Here is a 20,000-nt window from a genome sequence, read left to right on the forward strand (position 1 = left end):
ATCCTAGCATGTCGTGGTGGTGAGTGGTGATGTAATGTGGGATGATGGCCACCAGGGGGCGTCACTGTGACACTGAAGAGGAAGATGCTTGCAGTTTTTGAAATACAGACAGATTTTGGGGAGTTCTCATGTTTTCTCCCATTCCCTTTCAGCATCAGACAGCTGTGTGTGTCTCTGATGCTCTGTTTCACATCCATGTTTCATTATCCATTCTGTCTGTATGATCACAAGGGAATTACTTTACTTACAAGCCTATTATATTGCAGATAGTTAGTAGAAATAATCACTAAATATAAGACTACATATGATATGAGAAGTAAACAGATTTCAGCCAAACAAATTGAACTTTTACTGCAGATTTGTCAAATATTTTATTCCAATAGTTACTGTCTTTAACGGCTTTAAGGAAAGGGTTAATCAGCTCCAGAGAAGATGGTAAATGAAGAGAGCCAAAAGCTTGATTTAAATCACGTTAATTTGCCTTTAGGTCACCTTTTGCATGCCGGTAAACAAAGAGGGTGAACTGTGTGTTCCTACTCAAGTTATTGTGTGTTTCTATATTAATCGTCCTGTACCTTCAACATCGGTACGGACTGCTGATTGAAAACGCATCACAGCATGAAGCCAAGTTTAGCCTCTTGGCGACTCAATTTGCTGGGAATTGAATAATGATGGAGGAGCATCAGTGGAAAATACTGACCAGAAACTGGTGGCTGATGTCCTCATAGCGCTCCTCTATGTCCAACGGCTGGACTTGAGTGTGGGAAATGCAGGAACAATCCTAGTGAAGGAGGGGGGGGAAGGAAACATGCTTTACGGGACATGTCGGAGTGAAGTGGAACGTGATACGATGCTTTTGAGGAAAGCAAGCATCTGGGAATATACAGGCATTTAATCGCAAGTGGTGAGAGTGAGGTTAATAGACAACACAGAGGCAGATGAGTGACAGATGAAAAGTCCCAGGACGTATCATAAGGTTTATAATGAAGTATCCCTATCTGAAATGATCAAGGTCTTTATGTATAATGAAAGGTGAGTGTATCTAATGCAAAGTTGTGCTTCTGATATTTAGCCATTTTTGTTATTGAACACACGGAAAAGTAGTCTTCTCCTACCTTAAAGTTAAATATATATAGAAATTAATCCATAGGACTACAGAAGATCAGATTCCAGCCAAAACATATTGAACATTTCTCCAAGATTTGTGCTTAAATGACCATTGCAGGTACGAACAAATCTATCTCATAAATGCAGATGCAATGGTGGTTAAGACTATACGTATAATCTGATATCTGACGTTTCTATATTGGTGCATTGCCACCAGGTCGCATCCAACTTATAATAATCTTAATAGGCTGATTGCATTTTTCCTTATCCCACCTTTAGCAGCTGATTTGTGACTTGACATCTACGAAGTAAAAACCCATGCAGCGTGAAATGCTTACCAAGAAAGACATGGAGTCCTTTGGGCGAAGGTAAAATCACGAGATTTCGCATTCATCCGCTCACAAGCCGAGGAGTTCGACAGCAATGGAGGGAGAGGACAGAGGGAAGAAGAGCAGCACTGAAACCGGAGACAAACGAATGAATCGATGAATCCATCCAACAGTTCATCCATCAACCTGCAGCATACCTGCACCAGGTGATCTACAGATAAACGTGCAATGAGAGGAAATATCAAACTGTGAGTTAGTGTACGTGAACATTAAGACACAAGGAAACAGACATATAGTAACATGACAATTCACCAGCAGAAATCAGCAAGACAAATGGTGAATGGAGCCTGGAGACAGTATTTGGTTAATAAATACTCCTGTGATAAATTAACATATTCAATCAGCTGTCTTTGTTTATGATCTACTCTCTATACAACAGCAACTCACTTCTGGCTGGGTTAGGGTAACTTGTTTAATGTTGATTATATTTGTATTTTATTCTGTTTTCAAGAAAGGTTGTTATTTACAATGGCTGTCAAAATTATCTATCTGATATAGATATAGATATACTGCCTGCCTACCTACCCATATTTATTTATTTACCTCCCTATCTATCCATCTATCAATCAATCTATCTATCACCTGTACATTATATTGTTTATATTTTATATCAGATTTTTCATTTTCTTTTCCACTTTTTAAAGTATTTTAAGTATTGTATGTTAATGTCTGAACACACTTGGGATCAATCAAATATCCATCCATCCATCTATATATCTATCCTACCTACCCTCCTACAAAAAAAAAGCATACAAACGCATCATTGGTTAAATACGATTGATATATATATTTTTTCAATCAATTCAATTCCACTTCAAGGTTAGGATGAACTGCAGCCAGTTAGTCCGAGGCTAATAATCTAATTCCGGGAGACACTGTTTTAATACACTAGATTTAACACGTTCACATGTCGGTTTCTCTTGAAGATTTTAATGAATGTGCATGCTTCAATCTTTGAGTCAATTAGAGAATATTTACATTGTGTTTGATGCATTGGGAAAAGCTGCTTACCTTCTGCTGTCAAATCTGTCACTTCGACGTAAACAGGTTACAAATGCAAATATAAGGCTGTTATCCAAAGCGACGTTTTGGTGCAAAAAGACTTGCGAAGTGCAAAGAAAGTCCAAAACAACGCGAAAAATAATCTCTTTCTTAATTTGACACAGATTGCTGCCGCGTGATAAAGACGTCATCACACCCACATGTCGCACGTGGATGACTCGTAGGTGTTGTTTGAAGAAAAATAACCTTTATTAATCAAGAGTCATTTATAAACCTGGGATGGTTCAAATCCAGTATATATAAAATAAATTAGAAAAATTATCCTTATGACATGACATCATATAAATAATTAAATTGTGTAAAAGTACAACAGCAACAAAAAGACAAACAATTTTACTTTACTTTTACACTTTTCTAATTTGGTTTTCTGTTCATAACGCCCTCAATTTTGAATACATATAATGAACCGTGATGTTATGTGCCTTTTTCTGATGTTTTGGAATAACTGTGCATGGCATTTTAAAAGAAAAATGGAATAGAAACACACACAAAAACAAAAGACTACAAAACCCGTGTTAAATACGTCATCACACCCACGTATCGCACGTTGATGACTCGCGTGGTGTTTGTCACTTCCCTCCCTTCCGCTCCATTGTTTCAGGTTTCGCTTTACAGGATTCACACCGTATTTAACAGTGATATCGCTCAATGCTGCGGAGAAACCTCGATTTAAGGTAAGTGTGTATTACAATCTAACATGCTGTTTGATTTCTGCAGTGATTTAAGGCTCCATGCGTTTTAATGATGCAATCGTGAAGCTGTCATCCTCCTCGCCCTTCACAGGGAACACATGATGCTTAATACACATAATCATTTCAATGTACAAATGCAAAGGCTTCATTCTCACATACACAGACGTTAGTGTTTAGATATGCAATGCAAATATTAAGTCCAAAGCTCCTCCATCAATGCAACGTTATATATATATAAGACGTAAACAATACAACACGTTTAAAAAGCAGTACAAATAGCGACTAAAATAAAGCAGATTAAAGTAAACCATGTCAGATAAGAATAAAAGCAATAAACTGATACTGTTGTAAGTGACCAAGTAAATGCAGGAGTCTGTATACATGTTAAAATAGACAAAAACATACCAGGATAAATCAAATAATGTTTATTGTAGTCAATAAATATTCAGATAAATACATTGTTAAATGCAATCCTAGATTAAATTGAAGATATGACAACAGTCTGCTGATTTGTAGGTTTGATGGTAACTTTACATGTAAAATATTAGCACTAACATACACTTATAATAAACATTAACAGCAAATATACACAATAGAAAATACATATATTCCTAGAGTATTTCAACAATACACTATATAAAGGAAATACTGAATACATTTGAATACAAATATTGGCATTGGATTATATATAAATACATTACAAAAGGAGTAACACATCTTGTACACAAATCTATGGATAATATACAATGTTAAGAGAAAAGTATTGACTGGATATCCCAAAATAATACCTTAGTGGTCTGGTGGGTCTAAACCAAAGTATTTGTTGGATTGAAATCAAAGTACATTGTTTTTAAGATGCTGAATCATTATTTTAAGACCATATAAGAACTTACTGTTCCTCGACACAGTGGTACATTTGAATCTGTTTTATTGCATGTAACTGGCTGTAATAGTCATAGTAACAGCTATACCTAATAATAATATCTTAAAATAAACATGTACAGTAAGTGTTAGCTTCGTGAAGTTGACCGCCACGTGTGCAAAGTCTCGTTAGTCAACACAAATAACGACTTTAATTCACATTGTCTGTAAATGTTTTCATATATTGACGTTACGCCCAAATAGAAAGCAGCACCTGGAGATTATTACAATTATTTTAATTTTTCATTATTTGAGTGGTATCTTTTTAAGGTTTATTTGGGCTGTATGATCTCACATTAAGCTGTTGAGTTTTCTAATGTTACAGTCAAGGTCACATGCTGCTTCTAAGGTCATATTTATTCAATACCAAGCCCTCATATCCAGTGGCAAAACTGACATGCAGCTACAGCGAGTTAAAAAAATAGGTTTTGCATTTTTTTTAGTGTAGCGTTCAGATCCTGACGTCCCGCCTGCTGCACTTGTTGTAGGTCACTTTGGATCAGCTGAATGAAAAGATTAGAAGTGAAGGGAGAGAGTCTGATGTAAGCAGCTGTGACAAAATCACGTTGTTTAAACTGAGCTTTATTGGTTTGAGTAAGAAAAGAGTCGGAGTTTAAATACTAGTATTGTTTATTTCTACTCTTTAATTTCTACCTATGTGCAAGGCCTTCTTTTGTTTTGTTGCAAACATTTCCCAGTACATCCTATCCTATCCTATCTGGTTCTGATATGCACTTAATTAACAAAAAAAGGCTCATTATCTTGTCTGTGTTTCCCAGTTACTTCGGAGCTGCTATCTTGTGGCTAACATTTCACAGCTTTTATAAACAAACCTTAAGTGGTGGTTTCCAGTTTGTGGTCTGGATGTTTTCCCCAGCTGTTTTCAAGCCACAGGAAAGTGTGTGTTTCTGTAAGTAATGAGTTTAGTTTTGTTTAACCTTGACAACAAGTCAGAGCTACTGTATATCATTTCAGCTCCATCACAAGCTTACAAGTGTAATTAGAGGACTCACAGACATTCTATGGAAGAATAAAGCGTGCATTAGCAAGATGTTGCACCAACGTAAGTGGCACCTAGCTAGCAATAAAGATGATTCATATCTGTAATATTCAGTCGATGAAATAACACTTGATGTTATGTGAACGTGACTTTTATTAATCCACTGTCATTTTGGGGTCAGTACAGTTTGTAGTATGGTCACATTAATCTCCACAGAGCCCCAGTGTTACGTAAGCAGAGGATGAATGTTGCACAAGGACTCTGTCTTCCCTCAGGCCTTCCTACTGACACACACACACACACACACACACACACACACACACACACACACACACACAACACATGATACGTTTTCTACTGTACTTTGAAATTGATTAATGTCTTTCTTCAGATAGTGACTGTATTTTTAGGCACGGTCGATCTAAGGAGAGATGCTATCCAATTGCATTCTGGTCCTTCTTTTTGGGGCATAATGTCTTTAAAATCAGGAGATCTTGCTGTTACTCTCTCACAAGCCTCAAAATGTTATCGATGTGCAATACTGAATTGCTGGATTTGGCCAGTTTTTAAACATGTTTTCCAGCAGAAGCAGGTTGTTTTCAATTTAAAAAAATGTGCGCAAAAATATCAAAACAGACTGAAATGAAGACTAAAGACGTGAAAAGAAATCGAGCTAATTACAGTACCATACTGTCCAGAAGCGATTGTCCACAGCTGCTGGTTTATTCTTCCAATCCTCTCGTGGGAAGAGATCTGCTACAGGATGTGGGAGGGATCTATCTCCCCTTTAGCCGTCCCTAAAAACTGCTTTTTTAATATATTTATTGATTTATTTGGTCAACTCTGTTATTTTGAAATGTGCTATATAAATAAATGTTGGATTGGATTAAAACAGAGGGAGAAATTAGGAAATGGAAATACTTCATACAGCGTTTGGTATGCTTTGAGCTAGGGTAAATATACATTTCCTACTTTAAATAACTAAAATGTTTTGAGTAATATCATGGGTAGATGTTTGTACTAGGGGTTAGCAGCAAAATCACTTTCCATGACCATTATCCTGCACTGATTCTGAGCATAAACACTGCAGCACAAACACATACATACATACTGTGTAACTTTAAGATGATATTTCTATTATATTCAATTTTATTTTATTTACTTACTAATATTTTATCTGTTTTATTGTGTTGAACTGTTGGAGGAGCCTCTGACCTACTACTTTCATTGGTAGGGAGGCGTGTGGTGCAGTGGATAGTGCGTTGGTGTTGGGATCAGGGGGTCACAGGTTCAAACCCCACTGCAGTCAGCATGTCGTTGTGTCCCTGAGACACTTCACCCCAAACAGCTCCTGTGGGGATTGCCCACAGTATTGAGTATGTTAGTAGCTTCGGATCAAAGTGTCTAACAAGTGTCATGTGATGTAATATCTAAACTGTAGCTATGTACAAATGAGAATAAAAGCTTTGAATGATATAATAATTTAAGGTGTTTATTATTATCCTCAGGTAAAGGTGTTCACAGGTCGCCGCCCACCACAGCAGAAACAGGATGTGATGTCACAGCTTTAGCCGTTTCCCGTTTCCTGTCCAGCTGTTTGTCGCCACTCCAAAAGAGAGGACATGTTTGAAGTCAAACCCCGAGCGGTGGAGAAGAAGGAGTCGAGCACTGAGACAGGTACGGAGCTAAGAGTGTGTCTAAAACCAGAGACTATACATGTCAACGCTTTTTTACACATACAGGAAAATATACAAAGGGCTGGGCTCACTAGAGGTGAAGTCTATTGCTTCATTAGTGAAGTTATAAGTCAGAGAAATGAATCAAATGTTGGTACATTATGTTTAATCAGACTCAGCTCTCCATAGACTTACAGTTATTTAGTTAGCAACACATTCCTAAATACTAAGGGTATATTTTAAGCTTTGGTATGTAAATAAGTTATTGGACTTTTTTCTTATGAACTTACATTTTGTCCAATCTCAGTCTTTATTTATTCATATAGCACATTTAAAACAACCTCAGTTGAGCAAAGTGCTGTACAGGGAACACATACAATGTAAAATGATGACACAATAATTAGACTCAGTACTTCTACTTTCACTTGAGTATTTTTAAACTCGAGTGTCTGTACTTCTACTTGAGGAAAGGATGTGTGTACTTTTCCCATCTCTGATATTGAGTGTTTTCTGACCCCAGATGAGGGGCTGGGCAGCAGCGGGAAGAACTTCGGCTCGATGGGCTCCGGTTCGGCTGACTCTGGATCAGTTTACCTGTCGGACAGCCAGGACTGGGCGGTGTCTCCGGGATGTTCTCCTGACGACGGCACCGGGCAACTCACTGCCATCTCCCCCATGCTGGCCGAGGAGACTTTCCGCTACATGAGTGAGTGCCCATTTGGATATTGTGGAGGAAACTGATAAATGATTCATGGACAAAGTGTTTCTTTTGTTATATTTAATAAAGTAATCAAGAAAGTCAATATACGAGTGGAATCGATCTCAAATGTAGGAACAGAGCTACTTCATCCTCAGAGGATCGAGAAGTTCTCACAGCTTACAGCTCACTATATCGTAGAGAGAAAAGCCAACTTGTCCCACCCTTCAATTCCCTTTGGCATCATCTACACATCAAACCATTAAACCCCCTCGTCCTAAACCATTTGTAAATCCACGTGTTACACTTCCTCCTGAAATGTAAACCCTAAACATACGTCTCTGTTAAACACATACAAGACTAAAAACACAATTTAAAAGGCAATCAGAGAATAAGACTATATGTTTTAAATGATTATATGATCATTTGACACGACAGATATCACTTAAAAAGCACAGTTGCTATTAAAAAGATTGAGTTTGTGTCGCCGTGAAGCAGCCTGAGAGTTGGTAATTAATTGTTTATATTAAAAGTGACTTCAAAATGATTGTGTTAATTGTATTCATCTTGTGTGAGTCTGTGCTGTCCTGTATTTCAATCTTACCCTGTTGCTGTTTAAACTACTTATCTTTCAGTTTACGATTCCTCTTCTCCAGCTGATTTCAAACCTGTAAAAAAGCGAGTAAATCAGATCAGTGTTTCTCCCACAGGTAGTTATCGTTTTGTGTGCGTCTACTTTCTTATGATTTGTCAAAACTGTGGGGACTTCAGTGAGCAGATGTTTTGGATACAGATTTATTTCATTGCTTCAGACCCTCCTCAGTTAACAGAGATTTAGTGGATCACAGGGTCACTATGCCTATTTTCACTTTGCTTGTTAGTATCAGACGGCTCTGACAGTGTGTGTGTGTCCGGTGTGTGTGAGACAGTGAGGAGTTAAGTGTAGTTCAAAGTCAGAGTCACGGGACAGAGTGATGAGGGGGAAAAAGGGAGGAGGGGTTTTGATAGAGAAGGAAGACAGAACTGTAGAGAGAGGATTTGGACCATGCCGGTTTTTAAAATTGACAATGAGGAGATTTATGACAGTTTCGCTGTGGAGGGTGAGTGTGTGTGTGTGTGTGTGTGTGTGTGTGTGTGTGTGTGTGTGTGTGTGTTGTACTGTAGTGTGTGTGTGTGTTGTACTGTAGTGTGTGTGTGTGTTGTACTGTAGTGTGTGTGTGTGTTGTACTGTAGTGTGTGTGTGTGTTGTACTGTAGTGTGTGTTCCTTGAAAGACAGGAAGTGTGTGTGTTCACTGTAGTGTGTGTTCCTTGAAAGACAGGAAGTGTGTGTGTTCACTGTAGTGTGTGTTCCTTGAAAGACAGGAAGTGTGTGTGTTCACTGTAGTGTGTGTTCCTTGAAAGACAGGAAGTAGGCAAGTGTGAAGCGTGTTTACATTCAAAAATGTTTGGTATGCGTGAGCAGTGATATAACAGTTGGATAGATGTGACTTCCTGTCTACAGCTGATTTCCCACCACCCAACAGAAAGGATATAAAAGAAAAGCCTCTTCTGTAACATCTCCTATTAATAATAACAACATACATTTCTCAAAATACAAATTCTTCTCGTCGTCTCTTTGGCAAAAAACTGTGCATTTACCACGCTGATCGTCTGAAACACATTTGACTGAAATGTAAATGTTTACAGCTTATTTAAACGATAATGTGTCGGGAAAGGTTCATTTATCGAGTTGTTTAACAGTTATATTAATTGAATGATGATATTCGGACCTGAATGAATACAGAGGACTTTAGGTGTAACTCAGATGCACAAGCTTTTGTTTACATGACTCTCAATAGTCTTTACAGTGTGTGTGTGTGTGTGTGTGTGTGTGTGTGTGTGTGTGTGTGTGTGTGTGTGTGTGTGTGTGTGTGTGTGTGTGTGTGTGTGTGTGTGTGTGTGTGTGTGTGTGTGTGTGTGTGTGTGTGTGTGTGTGTGTGTGTGTGTGTGTGTGTGTGTGTGTGTGTGTGTGTGTGTGTGTGTGTGTGTGTGTGTGTGTGTGTGTGTTTTAACTGCACGTGTGTGAGAAGGGTTACAGTAAGGAAGTCGAGGTCTCATGTTCCTGATGTGCAAAATCAAGCTAGATCTATTTATAGTGCTTAGTGATGCACTTAAACAGACATGGCATGCTAACATACAAGTGGTTGTCAAGGAGAAATGAAGAAATGCGTTTTTGGCACTAATTGAGTCACTAATTGAGTCACTAATTGAGTGTCAGTATGCAAGCTGTCTGACAACCAGAATATTGAACTAAAACACCACATATTGAAACTCATTGGACTTTGCTTTTATAATGTAGTTTATTGCTTTCAATAAATGTCTTTATAACCAGCACTAGTGTGGGTGCATTACATCTTTTGATTGTTGACGTCAATGCTACGTGAGAGATTGCATTGTGTGTGTCAGTAGCCGTCTTCCTGCGTGCAACAAAGATATCTCTACTGGTTAAAGGTTATTTTTAAACGTTGTTGGCGCACGGTCCAGATCCAGAGGTCACTGCGAGCCTCAGATTACTCGACGACAGCCTGTATTCATTTGAGCAGCTGCTGAAGGCTTTCTAGCTCTGCTTAATACGTTTTAATTCCTTCTCAAATGTAGTTTGTGACACCACTGAATGTACCTTTTTTACAGCATTTCAATTTGTGGAATAAAAATAGTCTCTTAATCAGAATACCTTTATTAGTCCCACAGAGGGGAAATTCACATGTATGGAGCTTTTCCACTGCAGGGCCTCGCTCGGATTAGTACGGTTTGGCTAGGCCTCGTTAGGCCAGGCTCACTTTATGCTACGTTTCCATTACAGCTGGGGCAGTAACTATAGTAACGCAGTGTAGGCGGAGCCGTGACGTCATTTTCAATGTGAAACACAAAACCAACACAGCCGTTAGCTCTTAGCACTCAGAGCTCACAGCTCCTCATATCTGTTCAGAAACTAGACAAAAGTTAAACAAGTACAAACCACAGACCGTCTGTGTCATGGAGAATACAGTCACTGGTTTATTTATGTCTGTAGGCCGTTGTTGTGAGTGTGAACGGTCGTTAGCTTAGCTGATCTCCATTCAGATACCGGTATCAGTATGTTGTTACTTCGGCATCATTTTGAAACATGTATTACAATTAAATCACTGTCAAATATGTTCATCTTGTTGTAGTTGCCAGCGATTCTCTCTCTAGTTTAGCATACTCAGCCCGACTCAGCCCGACTCAGCCCGACTCAGCCCGGCTGTTGGCCCGGAAAGAGGCTCGATTTTGGAGAGCCAGAAAAACTGTGAAAAAGTACCCGTTAGCCGGAACTACGCCGAGTGGAAACGCAACAAAAAACGCGCTGTAGTGGAAATGCGCCATAACATACATACTTTTTTAATTAGTAAAAATCACATTTTAAAATCAAGCGATAAAAGAACAATCACACATTAAAAGCCAGTTTGAAGAGTTCTTACTTCAGTGGAAATACAAGGGAACAAATCCCCCAAAACGCAACAACAGTGGATTCGATAATACTTTAATGGTCACATCAAGTCTGCAGTTTGACAGATATCCAGAAAGACACCATACATGGAGAACAAGCATTTAACATAACAGCTCGATCACTGAGAGAAAGCCTGCTCAAAGAGCCTTCAGCGTGCATCTGATCTGGGATCAGCTCTAAAGGTGTATCACCTCTGCTTCAGAGAGACTCCTGCTTCTGTTATTTACTGAAAGGCAATGTTTCGATGATTAGAGTTACCACTTTTCTTTGAACAGGTGGAAAGAGGAGCGGTGCAGCGCTGGTGAAACCCACTCAGGTGCTAAAGGTGGTGCAAACTAGTCGATGTGTAGACAAACTAATGTTACAAAGGAAGCAGCTTTCACCTCCAGCTTCTCACCCCCTTTCTTTCTGTCTTTTTGACCCATTCACCTTTCCTTCTCTGTCTCCGATCTCTCACTAGCGTATCTTGCTTTGGAGCCCTCCTCTCATTCCCACCCCGGCTCTCAAAGCCTCTCCAAAGGTATCTTTCTCTCTCTTTTGTTCATCTCTGCAACTTCATTTAGCTCGGAGGTGTCCAAACCTTTTTTCCCCCTGAGGGCCACATACAGAAAAAGAGCATGAAGGGCAGGGCCACTCACTAGAGGTGATGTACATTGCCTAATAAGTTATCTATCGTTAAACTATCAAATGTAGGTTCATTAGGCTTGATACCAGCAGCATACATCACAGCTCTCTATTGGGTTTCATTGATTGTGTTGGCAGCTCATTCCTTAAAACAGAAGCCTCAGATGTACTAAGCCCAATAACTAAGACTTACGAAGCCCAATAACTAAGACTTAGTAAGCCAATAACTCAGACTTACTAAGCCCAATAGCTCAGACTTACTAAGCCCAATAGCTCAGACTTACTAAGCCCAATAACTTAGACTTACTAAGCCCAATAACTCAGACTTACTAAGCCCAATAACTAAGATTTACTAAGCCCAATAACTAAGACTTACTAAGCCAATAACTCAGACTTACTAAGCCCAATAGCTCAGACTTACTAAGCCCAATAGCTCAGACTTACTAAGCCCAATAACTTAGACTTACTAAGCCCAATAACTCAGACTTACTAAGCCCAATAACTAAGACTTACTAAGCCCAATAACTCAGACTTACTAAGCCCAATAACTCAGACTTACTAAGCCCAATAGCTCAGACTTACTAAGCCAATAACTCAGACTTACTAAGCCCAATAACTCAGACTTACTAAGCCCAATAACTCAGACTTACTAAGCCCAATAACTAAGACTTACTAAGCCCAATAACTCAGACTTACTAAGCCCAATAACTCAGATTTACTAAGCCCAATAACTCAGATTTACTAAGCCCAATAACTAAGACTTAGTAAGCCCAATAACTAAGACTTAGTAAACCCAATAACTAAGACTTAGTAAGCCCAATAACTCAGACTTACTAAGCCCAATAACTAAGACTTACTAAGCCCAATAACTAAGACTTACTAAGCCCAATAACTAAGACTTACTAAGCCCAATAACTCAGACTTACTAAGCCCAATAACTCAGATTTACTAAGCCCAATAACTAAGACTTACTAAGCCCAATAACTAAGACTTACTAAGCCCAATAACTAAGACTTACTAAGCCCAATAACTCAGACTTACTAAGCCCAATAACTCAGATTTACTAAGCCCAATAACTAAGACTTACTAAGCCCAATAACTCAGATTTACTAAGCCCAATAACTCAGACTTACTAAGCCCAATAACTCAGATTTACTAAGCCCAATAACTAAGACTTACTAAGCCCAATAACTAAGACTTACTAAGCCCAATAACTCAGACTTACTAAGCCCAATAACTCAGACTTACTAAGCCCAATAACTCAGATTTACTAAGCCCAATAACTAAGACTTACTAAGCCCAATAACTCAGACTTACTAAGCCCAATAACTCAGATTTACTAAGCCCAATAACTCAGACTTACTAAGCCCAATAACTCAGATTTACTAAGCCCAATAACTCAGATTTACTAAGCCCAATAACTCAGACTTACTAAGCCCAATAACTAAGACTTACTAAGCCCAATAACTAAGACTTAGTAAGCCCAATAACTAAGACTTACTAAGCCCAATAACTCAGACTTACTAAGCCCAATAACTCAGATTTACTAAGCCCAATAACTCAGACTTACTAAGCCCAATAACTCAGACTTACTAAGCCCAATAACTCAGACTTACTAAGCCCAATAACTAAGACTTACTAAGCCCAATAACTCAGACTTACTAAGCCCAATAACTCAGATTTACTAAGCCCAATAACTAAGACTTACTAAGCCCAATAACTCAGACTTAGTAAGCCCAATAACTCAGATTTACTAAGCCCAATAACTAAGACTTACTAAGCCCAATAACTAAGACTTACTAAGCCCAATAACTCAGACTTACTAAGCCCAATAACTCAGACTTACTAAGCCCAATAACTCAGATTTACTAAGCCCAATAACTAAGACTTACTAAGCCCAATAACTCAGACTTACTAAGCCCAATAACTCAGATTTACTAAGCCCAATAACTCAGACTTACTAAGCCCAATAACTCAGATTTACTAAGCCCAATAACTCAGATTTACTAAGCCCAATAACTCAGACTTACTAAGCCCAATAACTAAGACTTACTAAGCCCAATAACTAAGACTTAGTAAGCCCAATAACTAAGACTTACTAAGCCCAATAACTCAGACTTACTAAGCCCAATAACTCAGATTTACTAAGCCCAATAACTCAGACTTACTAAGCCCAATAACTCAGATTTACTAAGCCCAATAACTCAGATTTACTAAGCCCAATAACTCAGACTTACTAAGCCCAATAACTAAGACTTACTAAGCCCAATAACTAAGACTTAGTAAGCCCAATAACTAAGACTTAGTAAGCCCAATAACTCAGACTTACTAAGCCCAATAACTCAGACTTACTAAGCCCAATAACTAAGACTTACTAAGCCCAATAACTAAGACTTACTAAGCCCAATAACTCAGACTTACTAAGCCCAATAACTAAGACTTACTAAGCCCAATAACTAAGACTTAGTAAGCCCAATAACTAAGACTTAGTAAGCCCAATAACTCAGACTTACTAAGCCCAATAACTCAGACTTACTAAGCCCAATAACTCAGACTTACTAAGCCCAATAACTCAGATTTACTAAGCCCAATAACTCAGACTTACTAAGCCCAATAACTCAGATTTACTAAGCCCAATAACTCAGATTTACTAAGCCCAATAACTCAGACTTACTAAGCCCAATAACTAAGACTTACTAAGCCCAATAACTAAGACTTAGTAAGCCCAATAACTAAGACTTAGTAAGCCCAATAACTCAGACTTACTAAGCCCAATAACTCAGACTTACTAAGCCCAATAACTAAGACTTACTAAGCCCAATAACTAAGACTTACTAAGCCCAATAACTCAGACTTACTAAGCCCAATAACTCAGATTTACTAAGCCCAATAACTAAGACTTACTAAGCCCAATAACTCAGACTTACTAAGCCCAATAACTAAGACTTACTAAGCCCAATAACTCAGATTTGTTAGAAAATGTTTTAAATTTGAATGTATTTGAAAAGAGGGCCCTATTCCGTTATACTTTTTGGATTTGATTAGGACCAATTCAAAATGGACAACGGGCCGCAATTGTTCGCGTAGTTTGGACACCCCTGATTTAGCTCCAGTGAGCTTTTGCATGTAGATGACAGCCAGAAATCTGCGTAGTCTAGGTCAGCTTTGCCTCAGTAGAAAGCTTGTAGCACTTTATAACTAACTGTACAGTGTGTGTGTGCCGCCTCTTTATATCTGTATAGTGTGTGTACAGTGTATAGTGCTACTGTGGCTTTGGTATATTCACACTAGCAACCGCATTGCTTTGTTGTGGAGCCATTTCATCAAAAGGAATAGAAAGTGCTTTAATTGCCATTTGGCTGCTGAGGAAGTGTCTGCCTTTGGTCAGGACATTTGATTAAGTAGGAAGTAAAGTGATTTCATTTTCTCTTTGGTTACACTTTTATATTAAGGTACACTTATTCACCATCAACTAGTTGTTCATTAACATATTAGAGACAAACTGGTAGCTTATTTGTTCTGAACAAGAAACATATTCTGAGTTAGAAATACCACATCTTTCGTTATTTTGACACAATGAACACTTCATGTGTTGTTACATAAGAATAGACCATATGTGTTAGGTGTTATTGTGAGACAATGCCTTATTAGTCCCATATTGAGCATATTAAGACCCAAACTCGTGCACAACAACGTCCTTACTTACAATAAATAAGCACTAATTAGAGCGTTACTAAGGAAAAACTCTTAGCTAACGGTTTAGTGCTTGTAGAATATGGTCAAGGCATTCATAAGTGTTTTCTAAATATACTGCTAGTATGCATGTTAATGAGCAACTAGTTGATGGTGAATACTTTAATATAAAGTGTTAACTTCGAGCATGATAGACTGCACTTGTCTTGTGTCTCCTTAAAGTAAAATATGATGTTTCTGTCCAGTCCTCAGTGGAGATCGCGTGGAACAGATGACCAAAACTTACAATGACATCGACGTGGTCTCACACCTTTTGGCCGAGGTGAGTTCTCCTCATTTTTGTTGTAATAAGGAGCATTTGTTTTTGTTTTTAGGTTTTTAGGTTTTTTTAACTTGTTATGCTTTTTATTGGACAGCGAGACAGAGACTTGGAGCTGGCGGCTCGCATCGGTCAGTCTCTTCTGCAGAGGAACCATCTTCTGCAGGAACGAAATGAAGCCATTGAGGAGCAGCTGGCACAGACAATTGATCAGGTATTTAAAACGTTAACAGACATTTCTGATTTGAGAAAGAAGTTTTAAAATGTACCTTTCTTCGTCTTTCTTATGCACAAAAAGGAGAGTGATGAGTGTGCCCTTATATAATAATAATAATACGTTTAATTTTTATAACGCTTTTCCCACTGCTCAAAGATGCTTTACACAAAAACTGAAACAGAAACATATAAGGATCTAGACTGTAGAAGCTAGTAAGCCTACTATTTGCTTTGTTTTAGATCGGCACAACATGTTTCCTATGCAGACCTTATTTTCCAGTTCATTGTTAAAATAAACCATTTTCAGTGGAACCGCTGAGAAAGAGTCATTTTTTTGGTCATGGAAAATTAGGTAAAGGTCCTGGAGAAGTCATTGAGAAGTCATTGGTGAGTTAGTGTATGAAGCCTGTTAAAATTAAATTAAAAACCTATCTTTTTAATATAGCTTTTAATTTGGGTTAACTTTCAATTCTCACTGGTATCATTGTCCACGTTTTACCATATTCTTTCTATCTTTTTTATTTTAACCTACCGGTACTTTAATTTCTAGTCAGCTTTACTTCAAGGGAATTTCATTCTGATCACTTTGATGTTTGATCTTCTCTATCTGTATTTATTTTTAATGTTGTTCTGTTTTCTTCTTGTTCTGTAAAGCACTCTACAAATAAAGTATATTATTATAATTAGAATAGAATTTTAGGGATGAAACCCTTTTTAAAAGTAGTGCCTGAAGGTTCAGACTTCTCTCTGAAATAAATCTCTTTTTCCCTGTTCTTGTAATGTCATGTATTCCGGCAGAAACTGCTCCTTTTACTTCTATTGCACACAACCTGAGCTCAACACATCTGCCTGAAATGAAATATTGTCTTTCCTCTTGCTATCCCAACGGGCGTATTGTCACCGTCTCTTAAAGATCTGGCCCTTCTAATTTCAGGTGCTCTGCTTCATCTGCTGGAGCAAATCAAATATGTAATGGTCTCACATGCAGAGCACACAGTGAAATGTGTTCTCTGCTTTGAACCCATCCTAGTTCTCATAATCATCCAGCCTTTACCGATGATGTCCTCCAGGTTCACCAGCTTCAACATGAGCTCAGTAAGAAGGACGAGTTGCTCCGGATGGTGGCCAGCGCCTCGGAGGAAAGCGAGACGGACTCCAGCGTTTCCACGCCGTTACGTCAGCCTCCAGCGCTGCGTGGAAACACAACTTCCTCTGCTCTCAGTCAGCTGGAGAATCTGCAGAGTAAACTGCAAGATCTGGAGGAGGAGAACTTGGCGCTGAGATCTGAGGTAAAAACATGATATGAGATCTGAGGGAAACAGAAAGATCTAGAGGCAGAGGTGGGAAGTGGTGGAGTACAAATACTTAGTTTACTTAGGGATGCATATCGTTGACTTTTTTACGATACCGATACCGATACCACTGAACGATACCGATACTCAACCGATACATATCGTGATACTTTGAAAATGTATCATCCCACAATTACTCCCATGAAGCGCTTTACGATATAGTTAACATGTCAAATGAATATTAAATTCAATTGTGGGACTTCTTGGACCTTTTAGTAGGCTACTGAACAAACAATGAAAAATACATTAAAGATATGAAGAAAACCGATTATGGAATATCTTTGATAACACCCGCCATCAGGTGTGCCGCGTGAATAGCACATCTTGTCAATGCAGACAGACCGTTATAGCTCCGTTATAATTAATGTTAAACCTGAGATTCGACTAGAGAACAAATACATAATAGAATAATGGTCATGAGATCTCTGCATTGCACAAACAAACAAATCTCATCTTTAAAATCAACACTTCACTGGTGAGAGAAAACAAATCCCATCACAGTTCATTTGTGGGACTTACCTTTCTAGTTTTGAACAAACAATGAAATACATAAAATATGAAGAACGATTATGCAATCTAATTTATAACACCCGCCATCACGGGCCACGGACTCACTTTTAAAATTAAAATATATACATATGTTTTTTTTTTTTTTATGTTTTTTTTTTTTAAGTATCGAAACCAGATCTGATTTCGGTACGGTATACTGTAGCAACCAGTAACCGGTATTTCGTTAATACCGGATACCGGTATGCATCCCTAGTTTACTTACTCCACTACTTATCTTTCTGATGACTTTCTGATGGCAGTGTATTGTCTCTTTATTAGTTATTATAAAACACTTATTAATGCCTTATTCTAAATGACCTCATTCTCCCAGTACTAGGCCGTTAGTTAAGAATGTTTCCTCAAAGACCTTCCAATTAGTGCTTATTTATTGTAAGTAGTTGTTGTACATGAGTTATGGTCTTAATATGCTTTGCTCAATAGTCATCCTCGCATAATAACACCTAACAAATATGGTCTATTCTTATTCTTTAACAAGACATGAAACTATAAGTGCTATTTGTGTCAAGATAACTCAAAATGTGTTATTTCTAACTAAGAAAACGTTCCCTATTCTAAAGTGAAGTTCATAACCAATAAGCTAGTAGTTTGTCTCTAATATGTTAATTAACAACTACCGTAATTTTCGGACTCTAAGGCGCACCTGAATATAAGCCGCAGCAGCTAAATGGAATGATGTGTACATATATAAGCCGCACTGGACTATAAGCCGCAGGTGTTTTAATGTTTCATTACCATATGTAAGGGTTCGTGCACAGAGGGGATTGTCGGGAAAGAGATGGCTGTTTGAGGAAGCTCCCATTTATTAACATTTCAACAAACAAGTTGCATATTTGCATAACGTATTCAAGTGTTAGCATTTAGTGCAATAGTAGCTACAGAACATGTGCTGTGTAAACTGTACTGTATCACATAGCGTCTCAGACACACACACTTTTCAACTTTCAAACTTAAACGGTGCGCTCCCAGCGCACGTACCGGCAGTGATCTACAGCAGTGGTTTTCAACCAGTGGTACGGGGACAAACTGTCTCGCTCTCGTAATGTCTGTCTGTCATGCTCTCGTTCTGTCTCTCGTACCACTCTCGGTTCCACTTTTACTTTTGCGCGCTACCTGTCTCACTCTTTTCCGGCCTCCAGCTTTTCCTGCTGGAGCCCGCCGCTTAAAGGTGGGGGGCGCGGACCGGCCATAGAGCCCATAGAGTTGAAGGTGGTGGACTGTAACCTGTCAAACCCATAGATTTAGGAGGTCCCCTAGTGGCCGTTAGCTGTAAAACCCATAGATTTAGGAGGTCCCCTAGTGGCCGTTAGCTGTAACAATCCATAGATTAGCCGCACCGTTATATAAGCCGCAGCGTCGAAAAATGGGAAAAAAGGCGCGGCTTATAGTCCGAAGATTACGGTAGTTGATGGCAGAGGTGGGAAGAAGTGGAGTACAAATACTTTGTTACTGTAATTCTCTCTCCGCTCCAGGCGTGTCAACTGAAGACCGACACCATCACCTATGAGGAAAAGGAGCAGCAACTAGTGAGCGATTGTGTTAGGGAGCTCCGTGAGTGACGTCTAATTTTACACATCAGAAAACCTGCTGTGTCATGTCTAAAATGCAGATTTTTAACGTTGGTCTGTGTGTGTGTTGTTTTCCAGGTGAGTCCAACGGCCAGATGGTTTCTCTCACGGACGAACTGTCTCATAAGAACGAGGACCTGCTCAGACACCAGGAGGAAATCTCTCAGCTGCTCTCTCAGATAGTGGAGCTGCAACACAGAGTGAAGGAGGTGAGGGGAAATGATGTATACTAGGTTATTACGACAACTGTGAACACACACACACACACACACACACACACACACACACACACACACACACACACACACACACACACACACACACACACACACACACACACACACACACACACACACACACACACACGAACACACGAACACACACACACACACACACACACACACACAACCCCTCTAACACTGCAACCACTACTATTTAGAAATACTTATGGCTATTTTACGAATATATATATATTTTTTTACTGCAGTGAGAGTTGCCAAAGAAATGTCGTTGTACTTTGTATGATGACAATACAGATATATTATATTATATTATATTTGTAGAACCTTATTTGTTTTGTTTTCAAACCATTATACAGTAATTTATTA

At 38.7% G+C, this 20,000-nt stretch overlaps 2 protein-coding genes across 6 annotated transcripts in view; one reads left to right on the forward strand and one right to left on the reverse strand.

Annotated features, from left to right (window-relative positions):
• Positions 1-2,707, reverse strand: part of stradb (STE20 related adaptor beta) — a 9,775-nt gene extending 7,068 nt beyond the window's left edge. The window contains exons 1-4 of one of the 2 annotated variants that reach the window (XM_079671616.1): positions 2,508-2,707; positions 1,634-1,647; positions 1,446-1,463; positions 701-781 (exon numbers count right to left, since the gene is read on the reverse strand). In XM_079671616.1, coding sequence (XP_079527742.1) covers positions 701-781; positions 1,446-1,457 — 93 coding nt within the window. In that variant the 5' untranslated portion in view covers positions 1,458-1,463; positions 1,634-1,647; positions 2,508-2,707. Of the gene's footprint in view, positions 1-700; positions 782-1,445; positions 1,648-2,507 lie in introns of both variants that reach the window. The other variant, XM_079671615.1, reaches the window with a different exon arrangement.
• Positions 2,708-3,099: 392 nt separating this feature from the next.
• Positions 3,100-20,000, forward strand: part of trak2 (trafficking protein, kinesin binding 2) — a 29,301-nt gene continuing 12,400 nt past the window's right edge. The window contains exons 1-9 of one of the 4 annotated variants that reach the window (XM_079669148.1): positions 3,100-3,232; positions 6,680-6,848; positions 7,368-7,553; positions 11,514-11,573; positions 15,616-15,692; positions 15,787-15,903; positions 16,976-17,194; positions 19,297-19,375; positions 19,471-19,601. In XM_079669148.1, the coding sequence (XP_079525274.1) occupies positions 6,794-6,848; positions 7,368-7,553; positions 11,514-11,573; positions 15,616-15,692; positions 15,787-15,903; positions 16,976-17,194; positions 19,297-19,375; positions 19,471-19,601 (924 nt within the window). In that variant the 5' untranslated portion in view covers positions 3,100-3,232; positions 6,680-6,793. Of the gene's footprint in view, positions 3,233-6,679; positions 6,849-7,367; positions 7,554-7,802; positions 8,645-11,331; positions 11,370-11,513; positions 11,574-15,615; positions 15,693-15,786; positions 15,904-16,975; positions 17,195-19,296; positions 19,376-19,470; positions 19,602-20,000 lie in introns of those variants that run through there. The other 3 variants (XM_079669149.1, XM_079669150.1, XM_079669151.1) reach the window with 3 other exon arrangements.

Source organism: Notothenia rossii, assembly GCF_949606895.1.
Source record: "Notothenia rossii genome assembly, chromosome: 3".
In the NCBI taxonomy this organism is placed as follows: domain Eukaryota; kingdom Metazoa; phylum Chordata; class Actinopteri; order Perciformes; family Nototheniidae; genus Notothenia; species Notothenia rossii.